The sequence below is a fragment of the Stenella coeruleoalba genome (assembly GCF_951394435.1).
Source record: "Stenella coeruleoalba genome assembly, chromosome: 3".
In the NCBI taxonomy this organism is placed as follows: domain Eukaryota; kingdom Metazoa; phylum Chordata; class Mammalia; order Artiodactyla; family Delphinidae; genus Stenella; species Stenella coeruleoalba.
This window is the reverse complement of record NC_137148.1, coordinates 167,533,687-167,550,621: the sequence shown is the minus strand read 5'-3', so window position 1 is coordinate 167,550,621 and position 16,935 is coordinate 167,533,687. Positions and strand designations below refer to the sequence as shown.

General features: G+C 56.6%; 1 protein-coding gene across 1 annotated transcript; it reads left to right on the top strand.

Annotated features, from left to right (window-relative positions):
* Nucleotides 1-2,758: 2,758 nt before the first annotated feature.
* Nucleotides 2,759-15,238, top strand: PIN1 (peptidylprolyl cis/trans isomerase, NIMA-interacting 1). The gene is made up of 4 exons (XM_079915649.1): nt 2,759-2,876; nt 4,860-5,072; nt 13,543-13,653; nt 14,586-15,238. Exons 1-4 carry the CDS (start codon nt 2,819-2,821, stop codon nt 14,693-14,695), a joined length of 492 nt encoding a protein of 163 aa, XP_079771775.1. The 5' UTR covers nt 2,759-2,818; the 3' UTR covers nt 14,696-15,238.
* The last annotated feature ends 1,697 nt before the right edge of the window (nt 15,239-16,935 follow it).

Genomic DNA, 16,935 nt, shown 5'->3' with positions numbered 1-16,935 from the left:
TACAAAGGGGAAAATAGTTCAGATACTGCCCTAACCAAGTGATCAAAAACGTCACAACTGAGAGGCAGCTTCTAAGATGGCCCCTAGTGATCTCATGTATTCATACCCTTGTGTGATCCTCTCCTCTTGAGTATAGTGTAGATCAAACTTCTGACAAACAGAATATGGCATAAGTGATGGTATATCACATCTGAGATTGGGTTGTGAAGAGACTGGTTTCTATCTTGCTTGCTCTCTTGCTCATTGATGAAAGCCAGATGCCATGTGAGCTGCCTTACTGGCCCCCAGCCAGTAGCCAGTGAAGAACTTGTGGTCCTCAGTCCAGTATCCTCTTAGCAACTGAATCGTGCTAGCAACCATAGGAGGGAACTTGGAAGCAGATCCTATCCAGTTAAGCCTTCAGATAAGACCACAGACACCCTTGCTGACACCAGCTAAACTGTACTGGAAACTGAGATGGCAAATGTTAATCCACTAAATTGCGGGGTAATTTGTTATGCAGCAGTTGAAACTCTAATACTACCAGTAATACATTGCAACATCATTGATCACCCAGTATGATGCACTGAGAAGGGCATATGATCTCTGTGGTATCCCTCCCAATAATGCATAACCTCAGTCTAATCATGAAGAAATACCAGACAAACCCCATCATGACCAAACATCAGAATGAGAGACATTCTACTCTACAAAAGTATCAAGAGCATGAAAGACAAGGAAAGACCTAGAAATTGACATATATTGGAGGAGACTAAGGAGACATGACAATGTAGATCCTGGAACGTAAAAAGGATATTGGTGGGAAAACTGGGGAAATTCTTTTAAAGTCTAGTTTAGTTAATAGTATTGTACCAATGTTGATTTCTTAGTTTTGATCATTATTCTGTGGCAGAATTTCTCAAGTTTTGGCACTGTTGACATTTTGGGTGGATAATTCTTTGTGCATTGTAGGATGTTCAGTAACATACTCAGCCTCTACCCACTAAATGCGAGTAGCATCTCCTTTCTTCCATTTGTGACAATCAAAAATGTCTTAAAACATTGCCAAATGTCCCTTGGGAAACAAAATCACCCCTAGTTGAGAGCCTCTGTTCTATTATGTAAGATGCTAATATAAGGGAAGGCTGGGTGAAGGACACTGAAAACTATACTACTTTTGCAGCTCTGCCCTAAGTCTAAAATTATCTTTTAAAAAGTATTATTACTACTGTGCTCATATATGCTTGTAAAAAAGAATCAAAATGTTATGTTAGAACTTAAGTTCCCATTTCTTCCTTCACCTGAATCACCAGTGTTAGTCATTAACATATTTGAATAAATCCAGAAATTTTCTGTGATATAAAACTAGTTTTTACACAATTGAGATAATTGTACATACTGTAATAATACACATAATTAAATTATTTTTTGTTGATTTTTTTTGGTTTTGTTATGCTTTCATACATACTATAATTGCCACACTGTACTGTGACTTGCTTTTTTTTTTCACCCAGCAACACATATCCTTGCTATGGACCAGACATTGTTTTTGAGTGCTTTACATAGATTAACTCATTTAACCTTGACATCAAAGGTATTTATGAGATATGTATTTTTCTTACCCTCATTTTGCAGATGGAGAAGCTGAAGTGCACAAGTTAAGTAATTTGTTCAAGGTCATAGCAAATGGTAGAGCCAGGCTTTGAATCTAAAGCAATCTGGCTCCTGAGTGCTCTTAACCTTCAATTCCCATCCTGCCTCTATAATTTGTCATAGACATGTTTCCCTGTGTTTCATGTCATTACACCTCATTCTTTTTAACGGTTATGTAAGGGCCTGTGCTGTAGATGAACTGTAGTTGAACTCTTCCCTGTTGGTGTCTTGACTCCCATGTCTATCTCCAGCCCTAGGTCTCCAACCACCTCCTCAGTGTCCCACGAGTGCCACAGACTTAATTTTAAATTGACTCATTCAACTATACTTAAATAAAAAAATAAATTAAAAAAATAAATTGACTCAAACTGAGCTCATCATCCTTCCATCCGCGCCTCCCATCTGAATGGCAATGCCAACACCCACTAGTCACCCAGGACGGAGGCAGGAGCCAGACTGGGAGGAAATAGGTGAAGTAAAGTAGACTCCAACGGAAATGTAAGGTGCTTGGGTCATGGGTCAGTAGCATAGGGAAAGAGACTTGCACAAAAAATTAAAAGGAGGTGGGCTAGCTTTGGACATCTGGAGGAAACAGGTGGGAAGACGGAGGATGCAGGAGCCAAATTTAGGCTTCTGGGTTCCTAGCTGTTCATCACCAAGGTAACTGCGTTGCTATGGCAACAGCAAAGGCAGCACAGCCTCTGCCAAGAACCTTCTCTGCTGCAGTTACCTCCATACAAACCAGACACTTCCGCATGGGGAGCTGCGGCCCTCCGGGTACGGCTTAGGAAGGCGGGAATTGCTGCTGCAGTAGCCAATCGGATGAGCTCTGCGGCGAAGGACGCAAAGGAGAGGTGAGGACTTCTTTGAAGCTCGGCAAAGGGCGTTGACAAGGAGGGCTCGTGTCCCTTTCCCACCACTTAGGGGCCGAGGAAAGGAGGAGGGCGGGGCCTGGGTGAGGCCGACCGGGGGCGGGGCCCAGGTAAAACCGTGTGGGGTCCCGCCCACCCCCGCTTCTGCTCAATAGGAAGCCAGAGAGCCCGTCCGGACAGTTGGGGTGTCCAATGAGTGTCGTCGCTAGACCCCGGTGCGGGGAGGGCCCATCCAATCGGCAGCGGCGGTGGGCAGGCGCGGGCGGCAGAGGCGGTGCGGCGGAGGCGGAGCGGGCTCTGCGGCAGGAGGGAAGATGGCGGACGAGGAGAAGCTGCCGCCCGGCTGGGAGAAGCGCATGAGCCGCAGCTCAGGTGCCGTGGGGGTCGGGGCTGGGGCGGGGCCGCGAGGGCCCGCGGAAGCAGGGCTCGAGCTCGCCCCTCGGGCGCGGCGCCGCCCCTCGATTGCCGTGGGGTCTTGGCTCCTCCGCGTCGTCCCAGGGTGACGGCCCGGCTCACCCCGTGGGGGCTGCGAGCCTGAGGAGTGGGGAACCCTGAGGAAACTGAGGCAAGGAGCGGGGCCGGAGAGGCCCCTCGCACGGCCGGGGTGATAGGGGGACGGTGATCCCTCGGCACTCTCTCAGACGATGGCCCTGGCCCTGCCGATCTGACACCTTTCTTTCGGCCTAATGCACGTGACGTCCGGGGAGAAGGTCTTTGCACCCCGCTGGGCCCAGGGGGCACCCCTGGGGGAGGACACCCCAACCCCATGCTCAGGGCGGGGCCCCAGGGTTGCTCGGCCTCGGGTCCACAACCTCCTACTGCTAACATGCCTACTGCCATCCATACCTAATTCTGAGTTTGCGATATCCGCCCGGTGGTATTCTGCCTGAGAACATCCCCCCGTGCTCCGGGACCCGATTTAAGGCTTTTCCCCCAATAATAATGTCAATAATAGGGCACGTTTATCTCAGTGCCAAGCTAGGTGTTTTCTTTCTCTGATTGGCTGCAATTCTGGAAGGTAGGTAGTTATTACTCCCATTTTGCAGGTCAGGAAACTGAGGCCAGGAAACTGAAGGAACTCGCTCAAGGTCATTCATTTCGGGGGGTGGGGACTGGGTTAGAATCCAGTCAGTCTGACTCCACAGCCCCCTGCCCTTCTTACTGCAAACCACTGAGATACACTGAGGTCCAGTGTTTCACTCCGCTGGACCAGAGCTCACAGTAAATCACAGTCGCAGTAAGAATTCCGATTTATTGAACGCCAGGAGCTCTGGTGAGCACTTTGCATACATCATCATCGACTCTCCACATTAACCCCATGAGGTTTGATGTCCTTATTCTCTCACCTCACCCCCACTTTTCAGATGAGAAAACTGAGGTTCAGGGAGATGGAGCCCATTGCCAAGGTGTTAGAGGCAGTCAGTGGCTCAGCTGTCACGCACCCTGCTGCAGCCCTGGCTGTGACCTGCAGCATGAAGCTGATGCTCTGCTCAATTCAGGGCCCCCACTCCCTCCATTTCTTCCCAGTGCAACCCTAACAGTGTTCCCCATGGGTGACATCCGTCCCTTCACGTTGGTGGGCACAAGTCCTCCACGTAACCCAGGCAAACTCTCTGCCCCTGGGATGACAGCCTATCTCTACTGGGTCCTACTTCAAGCTTATTGTTTGCGGCCCTCACTCCATGCTCCTTAGTCTCTGGGTAACATCTGGCCCCAGTAATGCTGGCCCCCAGTTCTGCAGCAGAGTACACTGGGTAGGGGAAAAGAGCAGAGCTTTTGTGTCTGACGCACATGGGTACAGTTCCTGCCTCCCCCACATGTGCCTGGAGCAGAGTAAACACCCAGGAAATGTTGCTTAGTTTTGTGGTCTATAAAATGGACATAATAGTTGCTACCACACTCCTGATGTGTGCCAGGTGCTATCCTAAGGACGTTACAGATATGAACTCATACAGCCCTTACAGCAACCCTCCAGGCAGGTATTGCCGTTATCTCCATTTTACAGGTGAGAAAACCGAGGCCCAGGGAAGGTTGATCATACAGTGAGTGAGTGGCAGAGTGGCAGATTTGAACGGGCGGTCTGGCTGCTGAGTGCACGCTTGGAACCTTTCTTCCTCACCTGGGGTTACTTTCCCCCTTGAAGTTATGAATGACTGAAGTTATAACGTGGTCTTATTGCTTGTTTGGTGTCTGTCTGCCCCCACCTAGAATGTTAGCTCGCTAAGACCTGGTGGCACTGGTGGACAGCAGTGGGTTGGCTGAATGGAGGCATCTCACTGGCCAGTCCCTTATCACGGCCTTACGGTGGTGTCCTCTGAGCAGGTCCCAGCTGAATTCCACTCCCCCCTCTTCCAGGCCGGGTGTACTACTTCAATCACATCACTAACGCCAGCCAGTGGGAGCGGCCGAGTGGCAATAGCACTGGCGGCGGCAAAAATGGACAAGGGGAGCCTGCCAGGGTCCGCTGCTCACACCTGCTGGTCAAGCACAGCCAGTCGCGGCGGCCCTCGTCCTGGCGGCAGGAGAAGATCACCCGGACCAAGGAGGAGGCTCTGGAGCTGATCAATGGTGAGCAGAGGTGGAGACAGGGTCTGGGGGCCGGCGGGGGGCAGGTCCCTCTCCCCAGGGGCCAGACTGGGCCTTGCAGAAATCATGCCAGACCCTCTACCCCAGCTTGCTCAGCTGTCAGCTGTGGCCTTGACAGACCTGGAAGTGCCTCAAGCCTGCCTCCCACGGCTGCCTCTCCTTTTCCTCTCCAGCTGGTATTTGAGGGTGAGCCAGGGTAGGGGTGGAGGACCCAACCTTGGGGCTGGCAGACCTGGGTTCAGACGGTAGCCATGCCACTATAAGCTCCTTGACTTTGGGACATTCACGTTGCTTCCTTGAGACTCAGTTTTCACCTCTGTAAAATGGGCATCATCATATACCTGCCTCCAAGGGCCATCGTGAAAGCTCAGTGAGATGAGAGTGCGTGGCACACAGTGGGTCCGCATTCAGTGGGAGCTATCCTTGAGAGTAGTATCATCAAGCAGGGTCCTGGGGCACATGTATGGATGGGTCAGGAGGCAGGTTGGAAAGGTAGAGTCGGTGAATTAACTCTGCCCTGAAGGAGGAGGCTGTTCCTCGTTCTGTTCTGTGTTTCCTCCACAGTCTAGAGCAGCAGTCGATAGGCAAACTTTTTCTGAAAAGGCCAGATGGTAAATATTTTAGGTTTTGCGGGCCATACAGTCTCTGTCAGCTCTGCTTGGTAACTCCATAGCAGCCATAGATGATATGTAAACAGATGGGTGCGGCTGTGTGCCAATAAAACTTTATTTACAAAAACAGCAGGATTTGACCCGTGGGACATAGTTTGCAGCAGCCTGGGCTACAGCTGTCCAGCGTGGCCACCACCACCTACATGTGGTTATTTCCATTTAAATTAATTAAATTTGAGTCATATTAAAGATTGGGTCCTCAGTCACACTGGGCACACTGTTCAGTAGCCACATGTGGCTAGTGGCTGCCATCTCGGACAGCACAGATAGAGAAAGTTTCCATCCTTGCAGGAAGTTCTGTTGGACAGTGCTGGTCTGGATCACACGTGTGGTTTCACCATCCACTCAGCCTCTCTCACCAGAGATCCCAGACCCCTCCTGGGCCCTCCAACCCCACATAACCCGTCTCTCTCCCATGCCCAAATAGCCTGAGCGCCCATCCAGCTCTGCCAGGTCCTGGCTGTGTGACCTTGAGCATGTTACTTAACATCTCAGAGCCTCGATCTTTTCACTTGTAAAATGAGAGTTATGATAATAGGACCCACTGCATAGGGTACTTGAGAAGACTCTGACCTAATGCAGTAAAGCATGAATACCAGCCTTGGCATCTAGTAAATGTTCTGTAATTGCTGGTGGCGATTATGATGGTTGTTATTAGCACAGCCCTGGCATAATCAGTCCATATTGGCTGTTGTTTTGCTATGACATCACTGGTCTGGTACTTGGCCAGTGGGATTTTATTTTATTTATTTTTGTTATTTATTTATTCATTCCTGGTTGTGTTGGGTCTTCATTGCTGCGCATGGGCTTTCTCTAGTTGCAGCGAGCGGAGGCTACTCTTCGTTGCGGTGCGCAGGCTTCTCATTGTGGTGGCTTCTCTTGTTGCGGAGCACAGACTCTAGGTGCGCGGGCTTCAGTAGTTGTGGCACACGGGCTCAGTAGTTGTGGCGCGTGGGCTTAGTTGCTCTGTGGCGTGTGGGATCTTCCCGGACCAGGGATCAAACCTGTGTCCCCTGCCTTGGCAGGTGGATTCTTAACCACTGCGCCACCAGGAGAGTCCCTGGCCTGTGGGATATTCTTAAACACACCTCTGCCCACACCTACACCCCCCATACAGTGTCTGGCACCTGATAAATAGCACCTCTTAGCCTCCTACCTCCCAGCCTGGTAGAGCAGAGCCAAGCTCTTGCACAGAATCTTGAAGGCAGATTCAAAGAGCTCACCTCCTGAGCTCCGTGAGGGCAGGGACTGGATCTGTCTCTTTCCCCACTGTATTCCTGCCACCCAACACAAAGCCTGGCCCACGGCATTGCTCACAGCCTGGTTTCCTGAATCAGGAGGAAGCGAGAAGGATCCCTGGCAGAGGAAGTGGCAGAAATGAAGGCCTGTGGCTGGGCTGTAGGTAGGACTCAGGGGAAGGCTGTGCAGGGGACTGAAGAGGGATGAGACCCCTCAAGGGCAGGTCCCAGCCAGGTGGAGGACGGCTCAGAGTGAGGCCAAGAGTTTGGGTCCTTTCCCAGAGACCGCAGGAAACACATGGCCACGTGTGACTGGGAGGGGGGCCCTGTGGCGCTGGCTTTTAGGAAAGAGCCGTGTGGCTGGAGGGTGACGGACCAAGAAAGCCAGAAGGCCCAGGGCCCAGGCTGGCTGGACCAGCGGTGAGCTGTGAGCAATGAGTGGGGTCTGGCGGCCCCAGGGGAAGAGGACGTGGCAGGAAACCCGGAGGAATCACGAGATGACCTCTTGGGTCCTCCTAGCTCCTAGAGGGGTCCCTGTTCTGAGGCTTCCGAACCACATGAGAGTGAGCAAGAGGTGATGGGCACTTGGAGGTTGAGCAGAGGAGGTGCCATCACTGGTTGAGGGGGTTGGGAAGAGGCACAGTCTGGGGAGGGACTCACTAAATCTGAGGGTCTGAGGAAGAGACGTTGGCAAGGCAACCGTGAGAGGACCTGGATTCAGCAGAGCAGCAGGCCAGAGACAGAAGCCCTTGCGACAGTCCTGGCCAGAGATGGCAGGTGGACATGGGGATATCTGAGCATCACGTGGAAGGAAAGCTGTTGGGCCCTGGGGACTGCCTGGGAGTGGCAGATGAGGATGCCCCCCAACCCATCTCTAGAATGGACAGGGGTGTGTCTGGTGGGGCTCACACTGCAGTGGGAGCCTGGCGGTGCTGAGGTCAGCCGGGGTCTTGGGAAGGGGTGTCTGGGGGTGTGCCCAGTGAGCAGCTGGGCCCTGGGGCCTAGCCTTAAGTCAGCGCACACTCGGGAGTGTTAGCAGGGGTCCGACATGCCTGCCTGTGCCAGAGGGCCTGGTGGAAGCTGTGGGAGGAATTTCAACTAGAAACACTGTGACTTGAACTTGGGGCAGGTACGAAGCAGGTAGAGTAGATTCTAGAGAGATTTAGGAGGCAGAATCGGGAGGATAGGGTGATGGATTAGAGGGGCAGGGGTGGGGTAAGGTCAGAACCAGTGTGGCCCAGCCCTGGAGTCACACAGAGATGGATCTCGGTGCCAGCGGTGTAGCTTCAAGAAAGTGTCTTTACTCTCGGAGCCTCAGTTGCCTCATCTGTAGGATGGGGACAGGGTGGCCATGAAGATCCAGGGGCCAGCCAGCAGCTGAATGCTCAGCAGAGCAATGGGCTCAGTGTCGGACGCTTCCTGTCTACACAGCAGAGCCTCGACCCCAGTCATTTAGGAGTGTGCGGTGGGCACCATGGTCTGGACAAGGCTTCCGCCTACCAAGAGCTCCCCGCTGCTTCCCCATGGCCCATGGGTGGAGCTCTGGGCCAGGACGTGGGAGGCCTGGTGGGTTTAGCGTGCAGACCCTCCAGTGACCTTGGCCTGAGGCAGGCCCCCTCGAGGGTCATTACAAGGGAGCAGTGAGATGGCCCGGGCCATGGTGCACTCGGTAACCAAACACTTGTGTGGCACATCAGCAAGCTCTGGGCGCCTGGGCTTGGTTTTCTGTTTCGTGAGAGTGGATGTTGTCCCCCCTCCCCTGTTCTCGTCATGGGCTTGTTCCAGGTGATAAAGAGACCAGGATTTGGGCGGCACACTCTGCAGCTGGCAGCCTGGGTCTGTCAGTTCGATTTTAGGTCCTGTGCTCCCCAGTTGCCCCGAGGGGACAGGCTGCCGGCAGTGTGTCCACATTTTCTGCTGAGGCTCCTTTTCCCAGTACTGGCTCCTCTGCAGCTGCTGGGCTGCGGCCACAGGCTTGTCAGGGATCTGGGGACCGGCTGCCTGTCATTGCCAGTGTCCTTGTGTAAGGAAGCCAGGCCATGGAGAAGCCCTCCCTGCCTACTCCCATCCCTCCATCCCCACATGCCCAGGGCCTGAGGGTCCCAGGGAGGCCCTGATGTGAGCAGCAGCCCCCCCCTACATGTAACTGTGCCCAGGGCCTGAGGGTCGGTGAGCACCTTTGGCCCAGTGTCCCCACCCAAGGTGGGTGGCTCCCTTCTAGCCTGCTGGTTTCAGGCTGGGTGTCTGGCCTCTCTAGGCACCCCCTGCTGGGATTTGGGCCTTGAAGGAAGGCAGACCTAACCCTGTCACCTTTTTCCCTGTCCAGGCCCCTTCCCTAGTTTGTCTCTAAACCTTTTTATTTTTTCTGGCCGTGCTGTGCAGCATGTGGGATCTTAGTTCCCCGACCAGGGGTAGAACCCACGCACCCTGCATTGGAAGCTCAGAGTCTTAACCACTGAACCTCCAGGGAGGTCCCATCTAAACCTTTTTAGAGTCAGAGACCAGTCCGTTTGTTCACTCACTTTCCCTGAAATAATTATGGTGCAGCTCAGGCTGCTATGACAGACTACCAGAGGCTGGGTGACATTTATTTCTCACAGTTCTGGAGGCTGGAAGTCCAAGATCAAGGTATCGACAGGTTTGTTTTCTTCTGAGGCCTCTCTCCTTGGCTTGCAGACAGCCACCTTTTGTGTGCTCACAAGGCCTTACCTCAGTGCATGCAGTGGGGAAAGAGAGAGAGAGCTTTTTGGTGTCTCTTCTTAAAAGGACACTAATCCTGTCAGATCAGGGCCCCTCCCTTACCACTCAACCTTAATTACTTCAGCAAAGGCCCTATGTCCAAATATCACATTGGATGGTTAGGGTTTCAATATATGAATTCTGGAGGGACATAAACACTCAACCTGTATTATTTATGGACTGACAGCTAGTAATTGTCAGGGGCTCACTCTGCACCAGGCACTGTTCTGGCAGTAATTCCTTTACCCTTCACAGCAGCCCTCCAAGGTCAGAGCTGATAATTAGCCCATTTTACAGACCAGGCAAGTGAAGCTCCAAGAGACGAAGTCACGTACCAGGGTTGCAGAGCTCAGGATCGGTAGAGCTGGGATCCGAACACAGTAGTTGGGGTCCACAATCTACCCTGCTCTGCCTCAGCTGCCCCGTTGGGTGAGGGTTAGATGGACGCTGTCTGGGTAGGGGGTGTTGCCGGTCAGGTGAGGCAGGGCATTGCTGAGAACAGCCCAGGGTGTCTGGTTTGCACTTCCTTTCTTGCCTCCTCTGTAGCATTTGAGCCTGAGGTTCACAGAAAAAAGGCATGAGATTCCAGCATTTCCATCTACAGAACCCAGTGGTGGATCCCTCTCTCTCCTTCCCCATGACCTGTTTCTGTCTCATTTATTCACGAATTCCTTCAACATTAGTGAACACCTGTTCAGTGCACAGCACGGGGAGCTGGGGACACAGCAGTGAGCAAGGCCGACCTGGTCCCTGTCCTCCCCGTGTGAGGCGGCAACAGACGCACAAACAGGAAAGGGGTAAATGCAGGGCCCAGGGAGGCACCTCGCCTAGTGAGGCCTTAGGGAGACTCCTGGGTGAGACCAGAGGACAGCAGATGAGCTTCGGGTGGGAAGAGACGATTAAACAAAGGTTAAGCAAAGGCTGAGAGGTGGGGGGCGGGGGTGGGCAAGACTGGGCGGGACACCATGGGGGGTGTAAGACTGAGCTGAGGGGACACAGGGAGTTCTGAATGTAGCCTTGCATCCTGACTTATGGCCAGACCCCTGAAGGTCAGCTTTTGAAAGGAAAGCTCAGGAAGGAAGCGTTGTTTCTTTAAACAAAATCATTTCAGGCTCCTATCCAAGCAGAATATTTTCTGAGACAGTTGGCTGCTCAGAGGAAGTTTTGGGTGCTATGAACTATGGGGGACATGGGAATTCTTTGGCATTTCAGTGGTTAGGACTCCGCTTTCACTGCTAAGGACCCAGTGAACTAAGATCCCACAAGCCATGCGGCTGGCCAGATAAACCCCCAAAAAACAAACAAACAGGGCTTCCCTGGTGGCGCAGTGGTTGAGAGTCCGCCTGCCGATGCAGGGGACACGGGTTCATGCCCCGGTCCGGGAAGATCCCACATGCCGCGGAGCAGCTGGGCCCGTGAGCCATGGCCGCTGAGCCTGCGCGTCTGGAGCCTGTGCTCCGCAACGGGAGAGGCCACAACAGTGAGAGGGCCGCGTACCGCAAAAACAAAAACAAAAACAAAAAACTATTGGGGGGCAAACGCTTGGCTTTTATCAGTCTTTAGGCTGCTGTTGCTTGCACACATGCACTGTGTGCACACCTTGGCCGGGCCACCTACTCTCAGGGGTTCCCTGCCACTGTGCCCACAGCTCCAGCTGCTGGAGGATGCAGCAGGGGGTGCTTGTGCAGGGCTCAGGGCTGGGCCCGACTCCCCAAGTGCTGGGCATGTGCAGCAGTGCCCGCCAAGGTACCTGGAGGCGGGCAGGTGCACTGGGGAGCACTGTGCACTCAGGATTCCCTGGCTGGTGTTACTGAGGTCCGGACAGAAGAGAGAGGAGATATCCTGGTGCTGCCCGGGTGAGGCTGAGGGCACAACCAGAATCCAGGGAGAGGAGGAGGTAGAGGAGGGGTATCCTAGTGACATCCGGTTCAGATCGCAGTCACCTGTGAATGCGTCTGGCACAGGGGGATCACCTACCTGGCAGCCCCAGGGCGGTGTAGAGAGCACAGCAGAGCATTACGGCAGAAGCCACTGCAGCATGCGTGCAGTCCACAGAGGGTGGGGCTTGTGTCGCATCCGACGGAGAGCCTGCCTGACCAGGCGGCGCGCCACGGTGACGGCCAGCGCAGACTGCGAGGTGCGGGCAAGGAGGACCAGGGATGGGCAGGTCAGAGAGAAGTAGGGGCAGCCTCATCAGCGGCTGGCACAGCCCACACGGAAGAGGGAACAGGATGGTGACAGCAAGGGCCATTTGTCAAGGCGTCTGTCTGTGCCGGGCACTGTGCTGCGGGGCACTGTGGCCTGCTGGCAAATGGCTGACAGTTGAGGCTCAGAAGCAAAGGGACGGTGAGGACAGAGCGAGAGTGACAGGGCCACGGGGGAGGCAGGGGTTACCGGGACAGCCGTGGAAGCAGCCGTGCAGATCAGATGCCGGGACACGCAGTTGCTGCTGTGACATGCAGTGAGACGGGGGTGGGTGGGGAGTGATAGGTGTGCTGTCACCGTCGTTCCAGGGAGATAGATGGATACCAGTGATGTTGAGGTCGGACAGGAGTCGGAGGCCCATGGGCCGAGGTGAAGTTTGCACCAGCCGCTCATAAGGCAGATGGCCTGGCTGCGTGTCTGGGCCTCAGAGCACCAGGTAGATTAATCCGCGGTGTCACTGTGGTGCTCAGACAGGTACCAGGCGTGTCACAGCCTCGTTTAGGTCAGACAGGAGCAACGGGCAGAGGTGTCACCATGGAGTTCAGAAACCCACCGGTGGGTGTGACAGGGTGCCTCTCACATCCAGCGTGGGCTGGTGTCCCGTCGCTAAGCTGGGGGTGGTGCGTGGTCCCAGGTCCCCCCAGGGGCCTCAGGGATAATGCCCCCCAGGAGAGTGGCTGTCAGGGAAGCCAACGTAGGCCTAGCTCGAGGCAAGGGGCTGTCCGGTGGTGGTCTGGGGAGGACAGGATGGGTTCTTGCTCCAAAGGCTCCTGACTGGACTCAGGAGAGTGGCTGGCGGCCCTTTCCTACCCCCGCACACGCAGGGTCTGGGAGAGTCACACAGGTGCTCGGTGCTGCCCCCTGGCGCCCTCTGCTGGGAGCCCTTCGCCTCAGTCATCCTTTTCCTTCCCTCCCATCAGCCCGGCCTCCCTGTCCCTCCGGGGAGAATCGGTACCCAATGGGGACAGTTTGGGCTGCACAGAGGGTGAATCTGGTGCACTACCAACACACCCTGCTGTCTCTGGGGCGCAGTCTGTGGGAATGACGCGTGTCCCTTCCCGAGCCCCGGCTAGGCCGCCGCTGGGTCTCTTCACGATGCCCCAGTAAGCGGCCCTGGCCTTCCTCACACTTTGGACAGATGAGACAGCTGAGGACCCAGCCGTCTCCTGTGGCAGAGTTGGGCTGGCGCCCTGGCCTCCTGCCTTTCTCCTAGAAGCCTCTAGAAAACTCTCCACTGGGGCTTCCACCACTGCCCTGGGGCTCTTGGGGGACCCCTGGGTCCCAGTGTCCCTTTGTAACTTCTGTCTTCTGCTGTCCTCCCCAGAAGGGCCTGGGGGGTAGATTTTCTCAGAGTATGTGTGAGGGTAGGAAGAGGCCATGCTCTGTTCATTGTATGTTGCTGAGTGTATGTGTGGTGGGGAGTGACACAGCGGGCGGTATTGGGATGGGACGTGAGACCAGCTGGCTGTTGCGGTCACCACAGGGTCACGGTGTGCATGCATGTGAAAGGCACTTTCTGAGCGGAGTGCCGCCCTCCCTGGAGCCCTCTGCCCCGCCCCACCCCTGACGGGGAGGTCTCCCTGTGTGTCCCCCTTGCAGGCTACATCCAGAAGATTAAGTCGGGAGAAGAGGACTTTGAATCTCTGGCCTCACAGTTCAGTGACTGCAGCTCCGCCAAGGCCAGGGGAGACCTGGGTGCCTTCAGCAGAGGTGCGCGAGGAATGGGCACCACCAAACCCCGGCAGGACCCTCTGACCCACCAGCGCCCGCCCACCACCTAGAGATCGGGAGGGGTAACGCCTGTCGCATGGGCCTTTGGAGTCCACCAGGTGGCAGCAAAGTCCCTCCCTCAGGCTTCAGAGGCCGCCCTGCTGGGGGTCGTGGCCGCAGAGCCTTCTCCCCGGTGACATTCTCTCTTGCGGTGGGGAGTCCATCCGTGTGTCTCTCTGCTCAGTTGTCCCCATCACGGGCCCACCAAGGTGGGTACTTGCTGCCATTTTCCTCTCCTCCTGTTGGAGGTGTAAGGCTGGGGCCCCTTAGAGCCCCAGGGCATGTCCCCCAGCATCCCCTGCCCCGCCCTCATGGGTGGGGAAACCAGGGGTGAGGGGAGGAGGGGGTCAGATCAGCAACCCCGAGTTCAGGCATCTCCAGCTGGGGCTGTGGAAAGGGAGGGGCGGAGGGAACCAGGCCTCCGCCTCCTTCCCACTCCATCCCTGGGGTCTACAGAGCATCGGGGAGGGGCCCAGGATGGGGCGAGGGGTGTCGGGGAGCCAGCAAGGGTCTGTGGACCGCCTGCCCGCCCCAGGAGGCAAGGGAGACAGACAGTGTGGCAGGGGCTGGGGACCGGCACAGGGAGACCAGTTCATCCCTAGAACGCGTCTCTACATGCGCGGCAGAGACCGCAGCTCTGCCCTCATCCCTCACTTGCTGTCCTCAGCCTTCCCGGGGCCTCCCTAATTGCCCTGCTGCCCTCAGCTGGGCCCCACTCGCCACTGTGACCGGGCCCTAAAGCACGTGACAGATGAGTCCAAATGAGCGCCCGGGGGTGCAGGCGGGAGCCCCATCTGCCTGCCCTGCCTGGTCCTGGCCTGCAGCCCGGGTCTTGACCCCCCACCTGCCATCCCTCATGCTTCCTTCCCCAGGTCAGATGCAGAAGCCGTTTGAAGACGCCTCCTTTGCACTGCGGACAGGGGAGATGAGCGGGCCCGTGTTCACGGATTCCGGCATCCACATCATCCTGCGCACGGAGTGAGGGGCGTGGACGGCCCAGGCCCGCCGCACACACACCCCGCCCCCGCCCGGGTGGGTGCGGGGCAGGGTGGCCGGGTGCGCAGACTCCGCTCCCTGCTGCCGCTGACCAGCGGGCACCCCTCCCTGCTCGTGTCACACAGTATTTATTGATCCCAAAATGGCTGGGAGGGGGGCTCTTCACCACCGGGGGCTCCCTGCCAGACTCGCCTCCCCTTTAGGAATTGACTTCAGAAGGGCGCGGGGTGGAGAGGCTCGCCGGGCTTCCACATCCAAGGGCTGGGGGTGACCTGTCCCAAAGAGAAGGCCTGGCTAGCTGAGCCGCCCCCTGTGTCCCCCCAGGTCCGGGACGGGGGCGGGGGGGGGCAGGAGGGCCTTGAGTTATTTCTGGTTTTGCCACCTCCCTCTATTCGGTTGCAAAAAGCAAACGCTCCGCCTGGGGCCCGGGCTGCCTGCTGCTTGGGGGCCCTCTCTAAGCAGCAGTGCAGCACCTTCCCCAGCCTCCATTAAACCTGGAACCGGTGTTCTGCTGTCCCTGTCTCTCATTTCCTCCCTGCGGAGGTGAGTGGGGCTCGATTGGAGGAGCGATCATCTCCCACCATCCCTGGCGTCCAGGTGTCCAGGCCGCCTTTCCTCCCTGAGCAGCCTCTCCTCTTCCTGGGCTTGGGGGCATCCTAGCGGCAGCTGGACTCTCGGGGAATTGGAGCATTGCTCAGCGCCAGCGCTCCTCACACTCGGGTGTTCAAGGGCCCTGACCCCCCAGCTCTGGATTCAGCAGGTCGGGTGGAGCAGGGCATCCTCGGGGAGCCAGATTGAAGCCCCCGTGCCCTGGGTGCTCTCGCCGCCCCCCTCCCACCAACTCCCTCCACGCACGTGGGCCACTTGAGTTAGAATGAACTACGCCCAGCACCCTGAGGCCTGCTTCCCTGTCGCCACAAGCGCTCTGGAAGATTGTGCTTGGGTCCTGCGCCCTCTGCAGGCGCCGTTACCATGGCAGCAGGGGGCCAGGCGGGTGGGGGTTCCTGCCGGGCGCCTCTGAGAGCAGGGATCCTGCCCCGCCCTCTGGGGGAGGGGCCTCCGTGGAGCAGAGGGAATCGCTGTGGCACATGGGGGTGGGGGTGGAGGGGACTCTTCCTCCTCTTCAGATTGGGGGCTGGGGTGCGGCCCACCTCTTGTGCATCACCTCCTCGGAGCTGCCCCGGGGCCAGGGCCTGGGCTGGGGGCTCAGGTCAGTCAGGAGGTTTGCGGCGCTGCTGAGAGGCGGTTAGGCCTGGTCTGCCCACCTGCTTCACGGGGACCAGCCCGGGGCGGAGGCGGGGGGCAGGTGGCGGGCTAGCGGGGCTTGGGCACCTGAGGAAAATAAAGCCCTTCCTGGCCTGACACCAGGGAACACCCCGCCCCCCGCCCCCCGTCCCCGACGAAGCTGAGTCTCTGATAAAAGCCCCGAGAATCAAACAGCCACCTGGGCCGACTCCCATCTGGCCAGCTTCTGGAGCCATCGCTCTCTGCCTGCCGCCTGCCAGAGCGTTTGTCATTAGGAAGGTTTAATGAATTTCCTCTCAGCTCTGGTGGGCTGGGGAGAGCCGGATGGTTGGCTGCGCCTCCAGGCAGAATCCTCTCCCACCGCCCGTGGCGGCCACAAGGCAGGCAGCAGCCCTGCTGTCTGCGCCAACCGTTCTGTGGTGTCGGGGGAGCCACTGCACCCCTCCAGGTCCAGAGGAGCCTCTGGGAAGGATTGGAAATGAGTACTTGGGGGCGGAAGGGTTTTCAGGGTCCTGCTCCAAGGCACCGCCTGAGGGTGGGCCTGTGCCTTGCTCTCAGCACCAAAGGCCTGGGGAAGGTCTCCCTGGGCTCCCAGGCATCTGAGATGCTGCCGGGGAAGGGAGGGTGCGGGGTGTGTGTGTGTGTGTGTGTGTGTGTGTGTGTGCGCGCCCAAGCCTGCATGTGCCCATGTGACTAGTTGGCCTTAGGTGTGTGTCTGTCCTGTGTGACCCGGGGGTCCCTCCGTCTGGGCGTGACCACCTGCCTCCATGGACCTCCCTCTTCCTTTGTCTAGCTGTGCAGCGGCCAAAACCCAACACAAAAGAACGTTGCTCTTTGGTAAACATGCCCCCAGAGCCCACTCAGCACGCGTGATTCACGAGCTGTGGCTTGTGTCACCTGCTCCACACCCCTCCTGCCCAGAAGTGAGGCCCTAAATCGCAGGCCTTCAGCGTGGTGAGAGTATACTCTTTGTCACTGGTC

Coding starts and splice junctions, on each gene's coding strand:
- PIN1 (XM_079915649.1), top strand. CDS start 2,819: ATGGCGGACGAGGAGAAGCTGCCGCCCGGCTGGGAGAAGCGCATGAGC. Junction 5,073..13,542: donor GGCTCTGGAGCTGATCAATG/GTGAGCAGAGGT, acceptor TCCCCCTTGCAG/GCTACATCCAGAAGATTAAG. Junction 13,654..14,585: donor CCTGGGTGCCTTCAGCAGAG/GTGCGCGAGGAA, acceptor TTCCTTCCCCAG/GTCAGATGCAGAAGCCGTTT.